This window comes from Balaenoptera ricei, chromosome 3 (genome assembly GCF_028023285.1).
Source record: "Balaenoptera ricei isolate mBalRic1 chromosome 3, mBalRic1.hap2, whole genome shotgun sequence".
Taxonomy (NCBI): Eukaryota; Metazoa; Chordata; class Mammalia; order Artiodactyla; family Balaenopteridae; genus Balaenoptera; species Balaenoptera ricei.
Window position 1 is genome coordinate 177,695,585 of NC_082641.1, and position 15,090 is coordinate 177,710,674.

General features: G+C 53.6%; 1 protein-coding gene across 4 annotated transcripts; it reads left to right on the forward strand.

Moving 5' to 3' along the window:
* The first annotated feature begins 266 nt into the window (after positions 1-266).
* On the forward strand, positions 267-14,214 carry SLC25A23 (solute carrier family 25 member 23). 4 transcript variants are annotated; one of them, XM_059918627.1, is made up of 12 exons: positions 267-894; positions 1,978-2,104; positions 2,673-2,760; positions 3,037-3,148; positions 4,521-4,679; positions 4,765-4,917; positions 5,121-5,228; positions 6,292-6,459; positions 6,697-6,783; positions 11,135-11,285; positions 12,288-12,468; positions 12,785-13,169. In XM_059918627.1, the coding sequence occupies exons 1-12, from the start codon at positions 739-741 to the stop codon at positions 12,837-12,839; spliced, it is 1,545 nt and encodes a 514-aa protein (XP_059774610.1). In that variant the 5' UTR covers positions 267-738; the 3' UTR covers positions 12,840-13,169. The 4 variants fall into 4 exon arrangements, with proteins under 4 accessions (XP_059774610.1, XP_059774607.1, XP_059774609.1 ...); XM_059918624.1 differs by lacking the exon at positions 6,697-6,783 and having other exon boundaries at positions 299-894; positions 2,050-2,104; positions 13,079-14,214; XM_059918626.1 differs by lacking the exon at positions 6,697-6,783 and having other exon boundaries at positions 299-894; positions 12,840-13,169.
* The last annotated feature ends 876 nt before the right edge of the window (positions 14,215-15,090 follow it).

The window sequence follows — 15,090 nt, forward strand, 5'->3', positions numbered from 1 at the left end:
AGCAAGGCGGGACCGCAGGGCACAGCTCCTGCGGCTCTGACCAATAGGAAACCGACTTTGCAGCCGCGCCGCGCGTTGATCTTCTGTTTCCCAGTTTGAGTGGGACAGAGAAAGGAGGCGCGCGGGCGGGAAGAAAACACGGAGGGAGAGCAAGGCGACTTGATTTTCTGCTTCTGTGGCCGCTTAGGCAATGTGAAATGAGCGGGCGGGCTGTTGCAGGGCTAGATGGCACAGAGTTGGTTCTGAGTACGTCTAGGGAAACCGAGAACTTTAGTTTCTGAGGAAGGTTAGTAGAGGAGGGAGGTCAAGTGGAAAGGGATTACGTAACCCAATCTCTGACATCTCCCTACCTCGTCCCCTTGGGCAGAGGGTAAACTGAGGCACGCAGAAACGGAACTCGGAAACCAGACCTGAGATTATTGATCTCTCGAACCCCTCTTCCCAGAATGAACGTGATGATCCCTAGATTGTTCTAATACCAGAGCATCCCTGACACGCCCCCCCCAGCTCCGCCCCGTCCCCCTCCCCCCAATGCGGAGGAGACGCAAGTTCTGGCGCGGGCGGCGACAGCTAGCAGTCACCGCCTCCAACAAGTGCCAGAGCCGGGCAGGCAGCGCGGAGGCTGCGGCGGCAGTGGCCGCGGAGCTGGCCCTGCGGAGCCCCTGGGGGGAGGGGGAGCCGTCAAGCCCCCGCTGAGGCCGCCGCTGCCGGGCCTCCCCTCCCCCCGGGGCGGGCGCCATGCGGGGGGGCCCGGGCGATGCGGAGCGGCGTCAGCGCTGGGGTCGCCTCTTCGAGGAGCTGGACAGTAACAAGGATGGTCGCGTGGACGTCCACGAGTTGCGCCAGGGACTGGCCAGGCTGGGCGGGGGCAACCCGGACCGCGGAGCCCAACAGGTACCCTCGCCGGGACCCCCTCCTGGCTCGTGGCGCTGGAGCCCCGCCCGCGCAGGGTAACCCGAGCCGCTGAATGGAGTGCCGGGAGCAGCCCGGGACTGCCTGTGGCTGGACTCCTGGACCTGTTCCTAGCTTGGGCGTCCTTGTCCCCTTCCCCCTGCCCGCCCGTGTCCGGGCCTAACGGGCTCGCTCAAGACAGGACCACCGAGGCCCCAGGCCTGCAGGTTCGGCTGCCAAACCCGTCCCCCTCCTCCCTCGGGGTGAGGGATGTCTGCCTGGGAAGGGGGCCGCGTGCGCTTTCCTGCCCACTGCCCAGGACACACCCTCCTCTGAACTCTTTGCACAACCCGAGACACGAGGCCTGCACCCACCTCCAGGAGACACACTCTCCCCAGCCTCTGTGTTTACATTCCCTTCCCTGTCCTTTCCTGGGCTTGGCTCTATGCCCCAGGCTGTCCCAGCCAAGGATCCAATCCTATCCGAGGCCACCCTCAGCTGGGGATGCACCTATCAAAGCAGGAACTTGACCCCAAGCCCGTGCATGTGTCCTCCCACACCTGGAGGCCCAGATGCCACTGGACTGTCTCCATAGCACCCTGAGACCTCCAGTCAACCTCCCACTTTACAGATGGTAAAACAGAGGCCCTGCAGATGTTCAGTGTGGATGTGTCATTGCCCCACATTGCCCAGTGCTGTCTCCAAGGAGAGCTCTTGAAACTGCCACGTGGACAAGTTCATATAAGAGACAGCTGGAAGGACAGGCTTTCAGAGACAAGAGCTCAAGTCCACCTACTCACTTCCCAGCTCTGTAACCTTGAACAAGTGACTTGACCTTGGAGAGCCTCGTTTTGCTCACCAGGAAAACTGGACAACCGCTGTCCACCTCACAGACCTACCTTGGCCTTGGGTATCTTGTTGAGGAAAGAGATGATCAAGGGAGGGGGTGACTTCCCCGCCCTGGTCCTCTAGGTGCAGGGCTGGGGGAAGGGGGGACCTGGGTTCCTGGGGCATAAGCTTGTCTTGCCTCCTCCAGATTGGGGGAGCAGCTTCCCAGAACTCCTTCTGGCCCTTCCCCCCTGCCAGGGCATCTCCCCTGAGGGTGATGCTGACTCAGATGGCGGCCTTGACCTGGAGGAGTTTATCCTCTATCTGCAGGAGCGGGAACAGCGCCTGCTACTTCTGTTCCACAGTCTGGACCGGAATCAGGATGGTGAGGCCAAGGGATGGGGCTGCGGGGGCCCTGGAGATGCCAACAGGGTTAGAGCTGGCAGCGCTAGGAGGAGGGAGGGCCGCTTCTCCCTGATGACTCACACGCTATTTTGGGAGCTCTCCTCACCCCCAGCTAGGTGGTTCGAGGCCCAGCCGGCCTATCCCACCTCCTTTTCCTTCTGGGGTGGGATGCTATTATTTATTAGTCTTATTTTTCTGTGGGACAAAGATCCCCCCATATGGCTCCTGGATTCCCTATGAGACAGAGACACCCCCATCGCTTTTTCTGGGTGTCCAATATTGCCTCTCAACCCCCTGTGGCATGGGGACCCCCATAATTATCCCTGGATTCAATCCTTCATTCATCAAACAGAAGACCCCCCCCCAATATGGCCCAGTTCTACCCCTCTGATCCCAGTGGGTCAAGGACCCCCCCCAACCCTGCCACAAACCTCACGTTGGGTTCCTGGATCCGCTGGTCTTCTTCAATATCCCCATTCCAAGCTGTCCTGGTCCTCCATCACAGGGTCCCTACACACACACTTCCCCACCTCGGGCCCCCTCCCCAGGTCATATCGACGTCTCTGAGATCCAGCAGAGTTTCCGAGCTCTGGGCATTTCCATCTCGCTGGAGCAGGCAGAGAAAATCCTGCACAGGTGAGTAGCGGGGTGTCCAGAATCCCAGGTAACTCAGGTCCCCAAGACCCCTCAGCCACCTTGAGCCTCTGAGCCTCAGACCCAATCCCAAGGCAGTGGAGCTGAGATCTTGGCCCAGTTGCTTCCCCTCTCTGAACCTCAGTTTCCCCCTCTGTAAAATGGGGAGCTCCCAGTGCCAAGGAGCTCAGTCTACCCCCCAAATCCACGAGAACCTCACTCAACTCACCCCTGGACCCAGGCACTGATTCTGTCCCACCTGTACCCCTCCCCCCGCAGCATGGACCGTGATGGCACCATGACCATTGACTGGCAGGAGTGGCGTGACCACTTCCTGTTGCATTCGCTGGAGAATGTGGAAGACGTGCTGTATTTCTGGAAGCATTCCACGGTGAGGTGGGGGGCGGCTGTCCCAGTGTGGTGGTCGGGCCCTCTTCCCCAGGGCATGGGGGGAGGGGCTGGCTCAGGACTCTAGAAGGAGGAGCCACTGGAAGCAGCCGAGGACTGAGGCTCTGCTCTCCTCTTCCTCCATCTGGGGCTCCCGGGACCCATTTGGGGAAGTCTCTGCCAGCTGATGGGGACCCTTCAGACTTAACTGTGGGGCCTCTGGGGGTTCAGGGAAGAAAGGGCTCACCAGATGGGGCATCTGGTCTCCCACCCTCAACCACATGGCTCTCTTTCTGCTGGTTTCTATTCCCCTCAATAAAGGATTCTGCTGCTGAAAAGACAAGTTAGGAAGCCACTGTCTTCAGAGGGTCTCACGGGATCTACCGGAAGTTGGGAGGGAGGAAGTGCTCTGGATTGCCATTTCCAGGGTGGGAATCCCTGAGTGATGCATCTGGTAGGATCTGATGGCATCTGGAGGGGTCCATCCATGGGATCTGCTGAGATCCTCTTGGGAGATCCAGAGATTCCCACCCTGGGGGACCCATGAGGGGCTTGGTTAAGAAGTCTGCAGGTGAAGGGTGCTAGAGGGGGGATGATCTCTGCGGGGGAGACCCCTGGGGATCTGGTGAGACCCCCCAGGAGGGATCTGCTGGGCTCCGTATTATAGGAAGTCCCTGGTAGGATCTTGTGTGGCCCTGGAGGTATCTTCTGGAATTCTTACGTGGGAGACCCTTGGGTGGGATCCTTCGGAGGGATCTGATTGGCTCTGGAGGGATCTTTACGGGGCAGGGGCTTGTTTGTTTTCTTGTTGTTGTTTGGGTGTTTTTGCTGTTTTGTTTTGTTTTGTTTTTTTGGCCGTGCTGCACGGCACGCAGGATCTTAGTTCCCTGATCAGGGATCGAACCTGTGCCCCCTGCGGTGGAAGCGCAGAGCCCTCACCACTGGGCCGCCAGGGAAGTCCCATAATATATATATTCTTATATATCCTCTTTTATTTATTTATTTTTGGCCACACCACGCGGCATGTGGGATCTTAGTTCCCCAACCGGGGATCGAACCCATGCCCCCTGCAGTGGAAGCGTGGAGTCTTAACCACTGGACCACCAGGGAAGTCCCCTGTGGGGTAGAGACTTGAATAAGATGGGATTTGGTGGAGATCCCCAGGAAGGATGTTGTTATCTTCTGTGGAGACCGCGGGGCTGGATCTGGTAGGGGTCCAAGAGGGATCTCTTGGGCTCTCCAAGTGAGATTCACTGGTGGAGTCGGATTCATTGGTGGGCACCCTGGGAGTCATGGGGGAGACGCCCCAGTTTAGGGCAGAGTTGCATCCACCCAGCCCCACTGGGGCATGACACCCCCAGCCTCTGCATCCCCAGGTCCTGGACATTGGCGAGTGCCTGACTGTCCCGGATGAGTTCTCGGAGCAGGAGAAGCTGACCGGCATGTGGTGGAAACAGCTGGTGGCGGGTGCGATGGCGGGTGCCGTGTCCCGGACGGGCACAGCCCCCCTGGACCGCCTCAAGGTCTTCATGCAGGTGAGGGGCCCTGGAGAGACCCACCCCCTTCCCTAGGCCTGGACCCCTGGAGGGGTCCCCAAAGCCACCCGGTCTTCCCACCCAGGTCCACGCCTCCAAGACCAACCGGCTGAACATCCTGGGAGGCCTACGGAGCATGATCCAAGAGGGGGGCGTGCGCTCCCTGTGGCGTGGCAACGGGATTAACGTGCTCAAGATTGCACCTGAGTCGGCAATCAAGTTCATGGCCTATGAGCAGGTGGGGACGGGCATGGGGAGGCGTGGGCTACAGACATGAGGATTTGCAGGATTGGCCTGGGGGTGGGGGATGTCTGCAGGTCCCCAGGAGTGGGCATCTGCTCCCCTTCGGGATGCGCCCAGGAGGAGGACAGCAGAGGGAAGGTCCAAGTGCACTGAAGGCCCCACCCCTGAGGTCCCGTCACCTCTGTGTCTCCCTCTCAGATCAAGCGGGCCATCTGGGGGCAGCAGGAGACACTGCATGTGCAGGAGCGCTTTGTGGCTGGCTCCCTGGCTGGTGCCACAGCCCAAACCATCATTTACCCCATGGAGGTGAGAAAGAGGGGCCCTAGCAGAGGCTCCGTTGCAGGGCTGGGGGCGGGCCTGCAATAAGCATTTCACTCCAAGGTGGGATAAGCACTGGGATTATAATGCTTTGCTTCTTCTTGATTCAGACTGTAGCTCATTAGAGCAATGCTCCTTCATGTGTAGCTGGTCTGGGTATCACGGTTTGAGATGTGACTTCTGGGGACAGTAGTGTTTAGATAACAGTTGTGGGGTCCAGCCATTTATGGATATGACTCGTCTAAGGAGACTGGTTTCCAGGATGCTTGTCCCCAAGGGAATCATTTCTAGGTGAAACCATTTTTGGAGAAATCATTTCAAGTTTCAGATTGTGCCAGGCATCACTTAGGATTCTGAGTGACGGAAAACTCAAATCACATAAATGAAGTCCGGAGGTGAGCAGTTCAGGGATGGTCTGGTGGCTTCAGAGTGTTAGAGACCCAGGTTCCTTCCCTCTATCTTGTTCTACCACCTCAGCATGTGACACCCACCTCATGGCCTAAAATGACTGCTTGTGCCCCAGTCACAGCATCCCCCCTCCAGCCAGGAAGGAGGAACAGAGGAAGGAACACCTCCCTGCCTTTAAGGATGCTTTCTGACAGCCTTGCATACCTCTTCACCTTCTGTTTCATCAGCTAGGACTCAGTCACATGGCCACACGCCTAGGGAAGCTGAGAAATGTAGTCTTTATTTCTAGAGGCTGTGTTCTTGCTGAAAATAGCAGTTTCTATTGATAAGGGAGAAGGGAACAAGATATTGGGAGACGGCAGTGGGTGCCACGTGCAACTCTGATAGGCGTAACCAGTTTTTTTGGCCACACCAAGCAGCATGCAGGATCTTAATTCCCCGACTGGTGATCGAACCCGTGCCCCCTGCAAGGGAAGTGCAGGGTCCTAACTATTGGACCACCAGGGAAGTCCCACAAGTGGTTCTTTTAATTCAGTTATTCTCAGGGTATCTCCATCTAGGAGGTACAATTTCTAAGTGTCTTCATTCCTGGATGTAGTGATTCCGAAGGCAGCTTTTCCAGGGATAACCGGCTTCTCCCCAGGTACTGAAGACACGGCTGACCCTTCGCCGGACGGGCCAGTATAAGGGGCTGCTTGACTGTGCGTGGCGGATCCTGGAGCGAGAAGGGCCCCAAGCCTTCTACCACGGCTACCTGCCCAACGTGCTGGGTATCGTCCCCTACGCGGGCATCGACCTGGCCGTCTACGAGGTCTGTGGTCCTCCCTTCTCTGGGATCTGCCCTTCCTGTGGGGCTGGCTCAGTCGACCTACCTAGCTAGGGGTGGAGAAGCAAAGCACCATGGGCCTTGGGATCCCGGGGAACTCCTTCAGGCATTGGACCTCCCCCCCCTGCCCCGCCACTCTTCCACTTCCCACCACAAGAACCTTCCATCTGTACTTTGGCCTTCCCGGGTCTCAGGACATGTGAAAGTCGGGGACCACTCTAGCTCACAGAATCGTGGGAACAGGCGAAGATGAGCTTCAAAGATGCCCATCCCCCCAAAAACGTGGGTCAGACGCACCTCCACCTCCAGGCCAATATCTTCTTCAAGGCCGTTTCAGTAATTGCCGCCGCCATAAAATCCATACCCCATGACCAGCATCTCGGGGCCTTTATCAGGAGAAGCAGGAGCTGGGAGTTTTTGCTGTTTCTCTTCCAGGGACCTCATCCATTGCTTTTCCCTTCTCCTGGTGGGATCACCAGGTTCTCCCAGTTAGCACAGCCTCAGAAGTTCCCAGGCATACCCCCAATCTTTTTTTTTTTTTTTTTAAACAACTTTTTTTTTTTTTTTTAAATTTTTATTTATTTATTTATTTTTGGCTGTGTTGGGTCTTCGTTTCTGTGCGAGGGCTTTCTCTAGTTGCGGCAAGCGGGGGCCACTCTTCATCGCGGTGCGCGGGCCTCTCACTGTCGTGGCCTCTCTTGTTGCGGAGCACAGGCTCCAGACACGCAGGCTCAGCAATTGTGGCTCACGGGCCTAGTTGCTCCACGGCATGTGGGATCTTCCTAGACCAGGGCTCGAACCCATGTCCCCTGCATTGGCAGGCAGATTCTCAACCACTGCGCCACCAGGGAAGCCCCTCCCCCCAATCTTTGTATCCAGCCCAGCTTCATGGGCAGGCAACCTGTAGAGTCACCAACTCAGAAGGGCGCCACACTTAGTTGAATGCTTTGCTGTCAGCCTCTTGAAATTCTTAATAAGCTTTGAACAAGGAACCTCCCGTGTTTTTATTTCGCACTGGGCCCCGCAAATGACGTAGCTGGTCCTGATCTAAGATCCCCGGTACCTGCCATCCATACCTGCCCTACCAGCACCCAGCGTCTACGAAGCCAAGTGAGACAAGGCTTCATTCATTCGTTCGTTCATTTATTCATTCATTCACTCATTCACCCGTTCACTTAGCAACTATGTCCTAAGCATCCGTGTGTTCTGGGTACTGTGCTGGCTGCTGCATTCAGGGAGTACAACATAATTCTTGTCCTCCCGGGACACCCCTCCAATGAACAAAGAAGTCAGTCAACCAGCAAATAAGTAATTTCAGGTCCTGAAATGTTCTCAGAAGATAATAAACAGGACGTGCAATCGAAAGTAGCCATGGGCAGGCGGGGGGCGTGTCTAGGAATGTCTCTGAGAGGTGATGTTGGAGTGATGAGTTGAATATATATCAGGAGGGTGTGTGAACAAGGGCACAGCCAATGCCAAGGTCCAGAAGCAGGAATGAATATGGCCTATTGGAGGAGTGGAAGTCTTTTTTTTTTTTTTTCATTATGGTTAATTACAAGACATTGAGTATAGTTCCTGTGCTATAGAGTAGGACCTTGTTTATCTATTTTATATATAGTGGTGTATATCAGCTGATCCCAAACTCCCAATTTATCCCTCCCCACCCCGACCTTTCCCCTTTGGTAACCATAAGTCTGTTCTCTATGTCTGTGAGTCTGTTTCTGTTTTGTAGATAAGTTCATTTGTACCACCTTTTAGATTCCACATATAAGTGCTATCTTATGGTATTTGTCTTTCTCTGACTTACTTCACTTAGTATGATAATTCTGGTTGCATCCATGTTGCTGCAAGTGGCAATGTTTCACGCTTTTTTATGGCTGAGTAATATTCCGTTGTATATATGTACCACATCTTCTTTATCCATTCATCTGGCAATGGACATTTAGGTTGTTGCCATGTCTTGGCTATTGTAAATAGTGCTGCTATGAACATAAGGGTGCATGTATCTTTTCGAATTATAGTTTTATCCAGATATATGCCCAGGAATGGGATTGCTGGATCATATGACAACTCTATTTTTAGTTTTTTAAGGAACCTCCATACTGTTTTCCATAGTGGCTGCACCAATTTACATTCCCTTCAACAGTGTAGGGGGGTTCCCTTTTCTCCACACCCTCTCCAGCATTTATTATTTGTAGACTTTTTAATGATGGCCATTCTGACCAGTGTGAGGTGATACCTCATTGCAGTTTTGATTTACATTTCTCTAATAATTAGCGACACTGAGCATCTTTTTACATGCCTGTGGACCATCTTAAATGTCTTCTTTAGAGAAATGTCTATTTAGGTCTTCTGCCCATTTTTTGATGAGATTGTTTTGTTGTTGAGGAGTGGAAGTCTTGAGTGGCTGGAGGGAGCTGAAGAGTCAGCAAGGACTCAATTGATCATGAGTTTGGGTTTCTCCTAAATGTGATAGTAAGGCATTCAGAGTCACGAGCAGAAATAAGACCTTATTCTGCAACCTTATTTCATTCATTCTTCACCACAAAAGGGAGTTTGGAGGTCTGTGTTTGAAGAAGTTTGAAAAGCCCTGTGCCCTCTTGGCATTTCAAGATCTAAATTAGTCCCTTAAAGGCTCTGAGAAGTCCTGCAGAAAAGTGATTTACCTTTTTTTTTTTTTTAAGCCCAGTGTTAGCCATACTTTTCCAGTCATCAGAACCTCTTTTTAACAGAACTGCTCTTAAAAACACCTATTTGGCAAATGCAGCTCCAGCCCCAAAAGGCGGCTATTAAAATTGCAAAGGCAGTAATGGTAAACGATTCTTATTTGCCCCTTCCATGCCCAGGCCAGACATCACCAATCCATCACAGCACTGAGTCCCTCTCAACACAGTTCCAGGCAGCCATTAACAATGCACTGGAATTGACTTAGGAAATGAAACCTATGAGCAATTCCAGTCCCAAGGCCAAAAAGAAGATCCTGGATTTACAGAGGCCTCACAGAAGGCTTCAGAAGGGATTAGCCAAGGGCACAGCTCTGGACTTGGGGGTCGCTCTGAATGTTGATTGTCACCTTTATCTTGTGGCTTTGGGCAAGTAACTTCTGTTGAGCCTCAGTTTCTCATCAATAAAATGGGGATCGTAATGGTACTTGTCTTAGTTGGAGGTCTTCCAGAAGCAGGGATGGGGGGCAAGTGGTTTTGGGGGGAAGTAGTAAGTCAGGGAAGGGAAGGCAACCGAAAAGTATCATGCTTTAGTATTAGTTTCCTAGGGCTGCCCTCACAAAGTGCCATAAGCTGGGTGACTTAAAACAGCAGAAATTTATTGTCACAGTTCTGGAGGCTAGAAGTCCAAAATCAAGTCCTCTTCCCAGCTTCTGGCCTTTGCCAGCAGTCCTTGGCGTTCCTTGGCTTGTGGACGCATCACTCCAGTCTCTGCCTCTGTTGCCATGACTGTCTTCTCCCCTATGGGTCCTTTTTCTTCTTCTCTTCTTCTACGGACACCAATCATATTGGGTTAAGGGCCCACCCTACTCCAGTATGACCTCATCTTAACTCATTATGTCTGCAAAGACCCTATTTCCAAATAAGGTCATATTCTAAGGTTAAGACCCCAACACATTTTTTTTTTTTTTTTTTTTTTTGGTGGGGGATGCATTTAAACCCGTAACGGTGCATTATCAAGCAAGATACCACAGCAGACAGGTGGAGCTCAATCCTGGTGGACACCTCCGGGAGAAAGTGTAGAACATGCCCCCATCAGAGAGGCAAGGGAGCTGGGGTATTGATACACCAAGTCAGTCATCATTTGAAGGTTGCTTCTGGGGGTGCTGATTTCCCAGCACTGCCCACCTGTTCCTGTGTACTCAGAGCAGCCTTGCCTGGGACCAGATAAAATCCTCAGGCTGAGCCATGGATGCTTGGCCATTGGAGTCGGCAGGGTTGAGCTGAAGTGGTGAGGGATAAGGGCGGGGTGGCCACCTTGGAGACTGTATGAGTTTCCAATGGCTGCTGTAACAAATGACCACAAACTGTGGTTTAAAACATCACAAACTTATTATCTCACAGTTATGAAGGTCAGAAGTCCACAATGCGTCTTACTGGGCTAAAATCAAGGTGTCAGCAGGCTGCTTTCCTTTTGGAGGCTCTATGGGAGAATCTGTTTCCTTACATTTTCCAGTTTCTAGTGGTGCCCACGTTCCTTGGCTAATGGCCCCTTCTCCATCTTCAAGGCCAACAGCGTAACATCTCCCCCCTGCCCCGAGATCTCTCTCTCTGTCTCTCTCTGATCTCTGTTTCTGTCATCACATCTCCTTCTCTGACTCTTACAAGGAGACTTGTGATGACATTGGACCCCCCTGGATATCCTGGGATAATCTCGCATCTCCAGATCCTTAACTTAATCCCATCTGCAAAGTCCCTTTTGCCACGGAAGGTACCATAGTCACAGATTCCAGGGATTAAGGCAGGAACAGTAGGGGGGCTGTTATTCCACATACCAGAGAGGGTCTAGGTGAGGTTTGAGTGAGAGCATGCAGGTAAAATGCTTGGCTAACACCAGCCATCACGGGATACAGAAGCCAGCCAGCAGGACCTCTGAAGCCAGGGTCCTGGTGTCACCCACCTCCAACCCACCCTCCTCCCTTTTCCACCCCTGCCAGACCCTGAAGAACCGGTGGCTCCAGCAGTATAGCCACGACTCGGCCGACCCGGGCATCCTCGTGCTCCTGGCCTGCGGCACCATTTCCAGCACGTGTGGCCAGATAGCCAGTTACCCCCTGGCCCTGGTCCGGACCCGCATGCAGGCCCAAGGTGAGGCCCGGGTGGGAGGAGGAGGTAGGGAAGGTCTCACGACTTGGGTCCACCTTCCCATCCCCAGCTCCTCCCCGTGAGAAGGCAGAGTCCTGGGCTGGGATCCTCCTGGATTTTGATGGCCTTGACTAAAGTCCCTACTTTTCTCTGGGCCTCAGTTTACCCTTTTGTGACATTGGGATGGGAGCCCTTTACCCTAAGTAGGAGAACAGATACAGCCAGTGCCGGAAGATCATCCTAGCCATCTCAGCCGGGAGGCAGCCTTCCGGGCTGGTAACTTGAGTTCTAATTTGCAAGGCTGGGATATAGTGAGGTCAAGGAGGAGCAGGGCCAGGCTACAATTGTTTTACTGTATTTCTCTGTATTGCTCTTTTGAGGTTCTTTTTCCTTTTCTTTTCCCGCTACTATCCCTGAATCTTTTTTGAGAATTTCCTCGGGGATTTTAGCATTTGTGTTTTGTGATTTTTGCCGGGGATCATCCGTGCATAAGACAGATGTGGTCCTCCACCCTCAAAGAGCTCCCAAGTTGGAGAGGAAGGAAGATGGTGAATAAATCATTCCACAATGAAGTGTGGATTTAGGGTTGAATAAAGGGGAGAAGGAAAAGCTGGACTTAGACAGGGGTGCCAAGGAGGGCTCCCCTGAAGAGCTGATTTGGAATGGAGGTTGGAAGGTTGAGTAAGAGTTAGCTGGGAAAAGGGAGAAGGAATTGAGTTCCAGGAAGAGGAAATTTCTGTGCCCTCTCCCACCTCCCCCTCCGCACATAGCTGCTCTGTTTCTAGTCATCCCCAAACTTGGGGCCTCCAGATTGGGGTGAAGAGATGAGCAGCCAATTCCAAGGCCAGTAGAAGTCCCAACTCTGAGTGGTAGGTCCCACTGTTAGTCTAACCCTCCTCCCTCCTGCTGCAGTGGCCACCTGGCCCAGCCCTGGGGGGGAGTGGGGGGGAGGGGGAAGTGAGAGGGGGACCTTTGGCCTTACCTGGCCTCCCCACCCCCTACCAGCCTCCATCGAGGGAGCCCCTCAGCTGTCTATGCTGGGTCTGCTCCGTCACATCCTGTCCCAGGAGGGCGTGCGGGGCCTCTACCGGGGCATTGCCCCCAACTTCATGAAGGTTATCCCAGCTGTGAGCATCTCCTACGTGGTCTACGAGAACATGAAGCAGGCCCTGGGGGTCACGTCCAGGTGAGGGACCCAGTGCCCACCCCTCCCCCAGATCCCTCACCTCCATCATGACATCCCACACACCTCGGCCACTGGAGACTGAGGGCCCAGCCAGTGGATCCCAGGTCCCCCCCCCCCCACGCATTCAAACCACAGGATCCCCACACTTCATCCACTGGGTCCTGCATCCCCACACCCCAGCCACTGGTTCCCACGTTTCCCTCTCCCCCAACACGTACTGAGTCCTGGACCTCCATGTCGTAACCACTGGATCCCCCGCAACCCAGCTAATGGATCCTGATACCCCGCAGCACATACCCTGTATCTAAACCCCCAGACCCCAGCTGCCTCAGGCACCAGATCCAGTGTCCTCAGGCAGTACTGGATCCTAGATCCACTGGCAGATCCTAGATCCCCATGCTTCAAGTCCTGGATCTCCAAGCTCGGCCACTGGATTCTGGATATCAAGAAACCTCAGCGGACCGGACCCTGACAGTGCAATGCCTAGGTCCCGGGGCCCCGACCCCTCCCTCCAGCCACTGGATTCCTGAATCCCTTTACCTCGACACTGGGTCCTGGATCCCTCTGCTTCGACTCCCGGATCCCCACACTTCAACCATTATACCCTCAGCCACCGGATCCCAGATTTCCAAGCCCCGACCCACCAGATCCTCACTCCTCAAACCACAGTCGCGAGAGCCCAGTGGCAGAAGAGCGGGTGCTGGCGACTGCAGCTGTTGGACCCCAGATCCCTTCACCGCAGGCACTGGGTACTAAAACTTCATCCATAAGAGGCAGACCCTACCACTTCCAGGCACTGGATGCCAACCCCTTAACCCCTGGTTTTTGACCCGAGTCCTCCCAAGCACTGGATCTTGAACGCTCAGACCCCCCAGTCTAGCTCCCAATAGGCCAATCGGTATCCTGGATCCCACGTGCCCCCGTCCCAGACACACACCAGAGCCCGGAGACCTCCCCCCATGGCACAAACCCCATAGTCTACGGAGCCTCCAGGAAACCCAGGTCCTGGCCTCCCAGCTTGAAAACCCACGGGACTTGTCCACTGTCCTGACACGTCTCATGCCGGCCGCAAGGGGAGGAGTTGCCTCTCCCAGGCCCTGCACAGACACTGGACCCCCTACCTCCCCAGCAAAGCCTGGACTGCAGGGAAACTTCTCTCTCAAATACTCCCCCAGCAGGGCCATGTCTCACACCCCCTTCCCACTGTCTAGGCTGATAACAACCCCCAGAGCCTGGGTCCCTCTGCAGGATCCAGTCGCTCTTTCTTAGGGGCTGGCAAGGAGGCAATACAAGGCTGGGGACACATTAAGGGGACCGCACACATCCCCCAGCACTGCCAGCCCCTCCCCAGACTTCAGAGTTGGAAGCCAGGAGCAGCTTCCCTAAACCCAAGCAACCAAGGATGCAAAACAAACCCCAAACTCCCCAGTCCCCCAAATTCATTCCAGGTCTGTTTTTCTACCGGAGAGGAGCAGACATCCCATCCGCCCTAATTCCCAGTACCCCCACCCTGTATATTCCGCACTTTATATTTGGATTCTGAGCTTAGGCTTATTGGGGGACCCCTCCATTCCTTCCAAGTCCTTGGGGGAACCCCATTAAAGGACTGTAAAAGAAGAACTTGGATTTGGGGGGGACGGGACGACCCCCCCCCAATGCTTCCACCTCCCCCACCTACACCACTCCCCACCTCCCTGCCTGTGTGTGTTATTTCAAAGGAAAAGAACAAAGGAATACATTTTCTAAGCTCTTTCATTGTGGTTTTTACTGAAAGGGGGTGGGTGGATGTGAGACCACCTCATACCATCCACAGGGAAAGGACATGGGCCAACTTCCATTCTACATTGTTGCGGGAGACCAGGAAATGACTCCGTGAGCCTCAGTTTCCACATCTGTAAAGTGGGTGTGGGGGAAGGTCCACATTCAGGAGCACTCCTAATTTTTCCTGTATTTTTTGTAATTACACAAGTGTGTCCTTTTCCTTGGGCTGCTTAAAAAGTTACCACAAACAAGGGGCTTAAAACAAAATTTTAAAAAATATTTTTCTATTGTGGTAAAATACACGTTACATAAGATTTACCATTTTAACCAATCTTAAGTGTACAGTTTTGTGGCATTAAGTCCATTCACATTGTCGTGCAACCATCCCCACCATCCACCTCCAGGACTTCCTCATCTCCCCAAACTGAAACTCTGCCCCATTAAACACTGACTACCCATCCCCTCCCCCAGCCCCTGGCCCCCACCATCTACCTGCTGTTGCTATGGATGTGACTCCTCAAGGGACCTCTTAGAACTGGAATCATGCAGTATTTGCCCTTTTGTGTCTGGCTTATTTCACTGAGCATCATGTCCCCAAGTTTCCTCCATGTCGTAGCAGGTGTCAGAATCGCCTTCATTTTTAAGGCTGAATAAATACTCTATTTTATGTAGGGACCGTATTTTGTTTATCCATTCATCCGTTGATGGACACTGGGGTTGTTTCCACCTTTTGGCTATCATAAATAAAAGACAACAGAAATTTATTCTCTAACAGTTATGGGGGGTTGAAGTCAAAATCCAAGGTGTTGGCAGGGCCATTTTCCCTCTGAAGACTCCAGGCAAGGATCTGTCCGTGCCTGT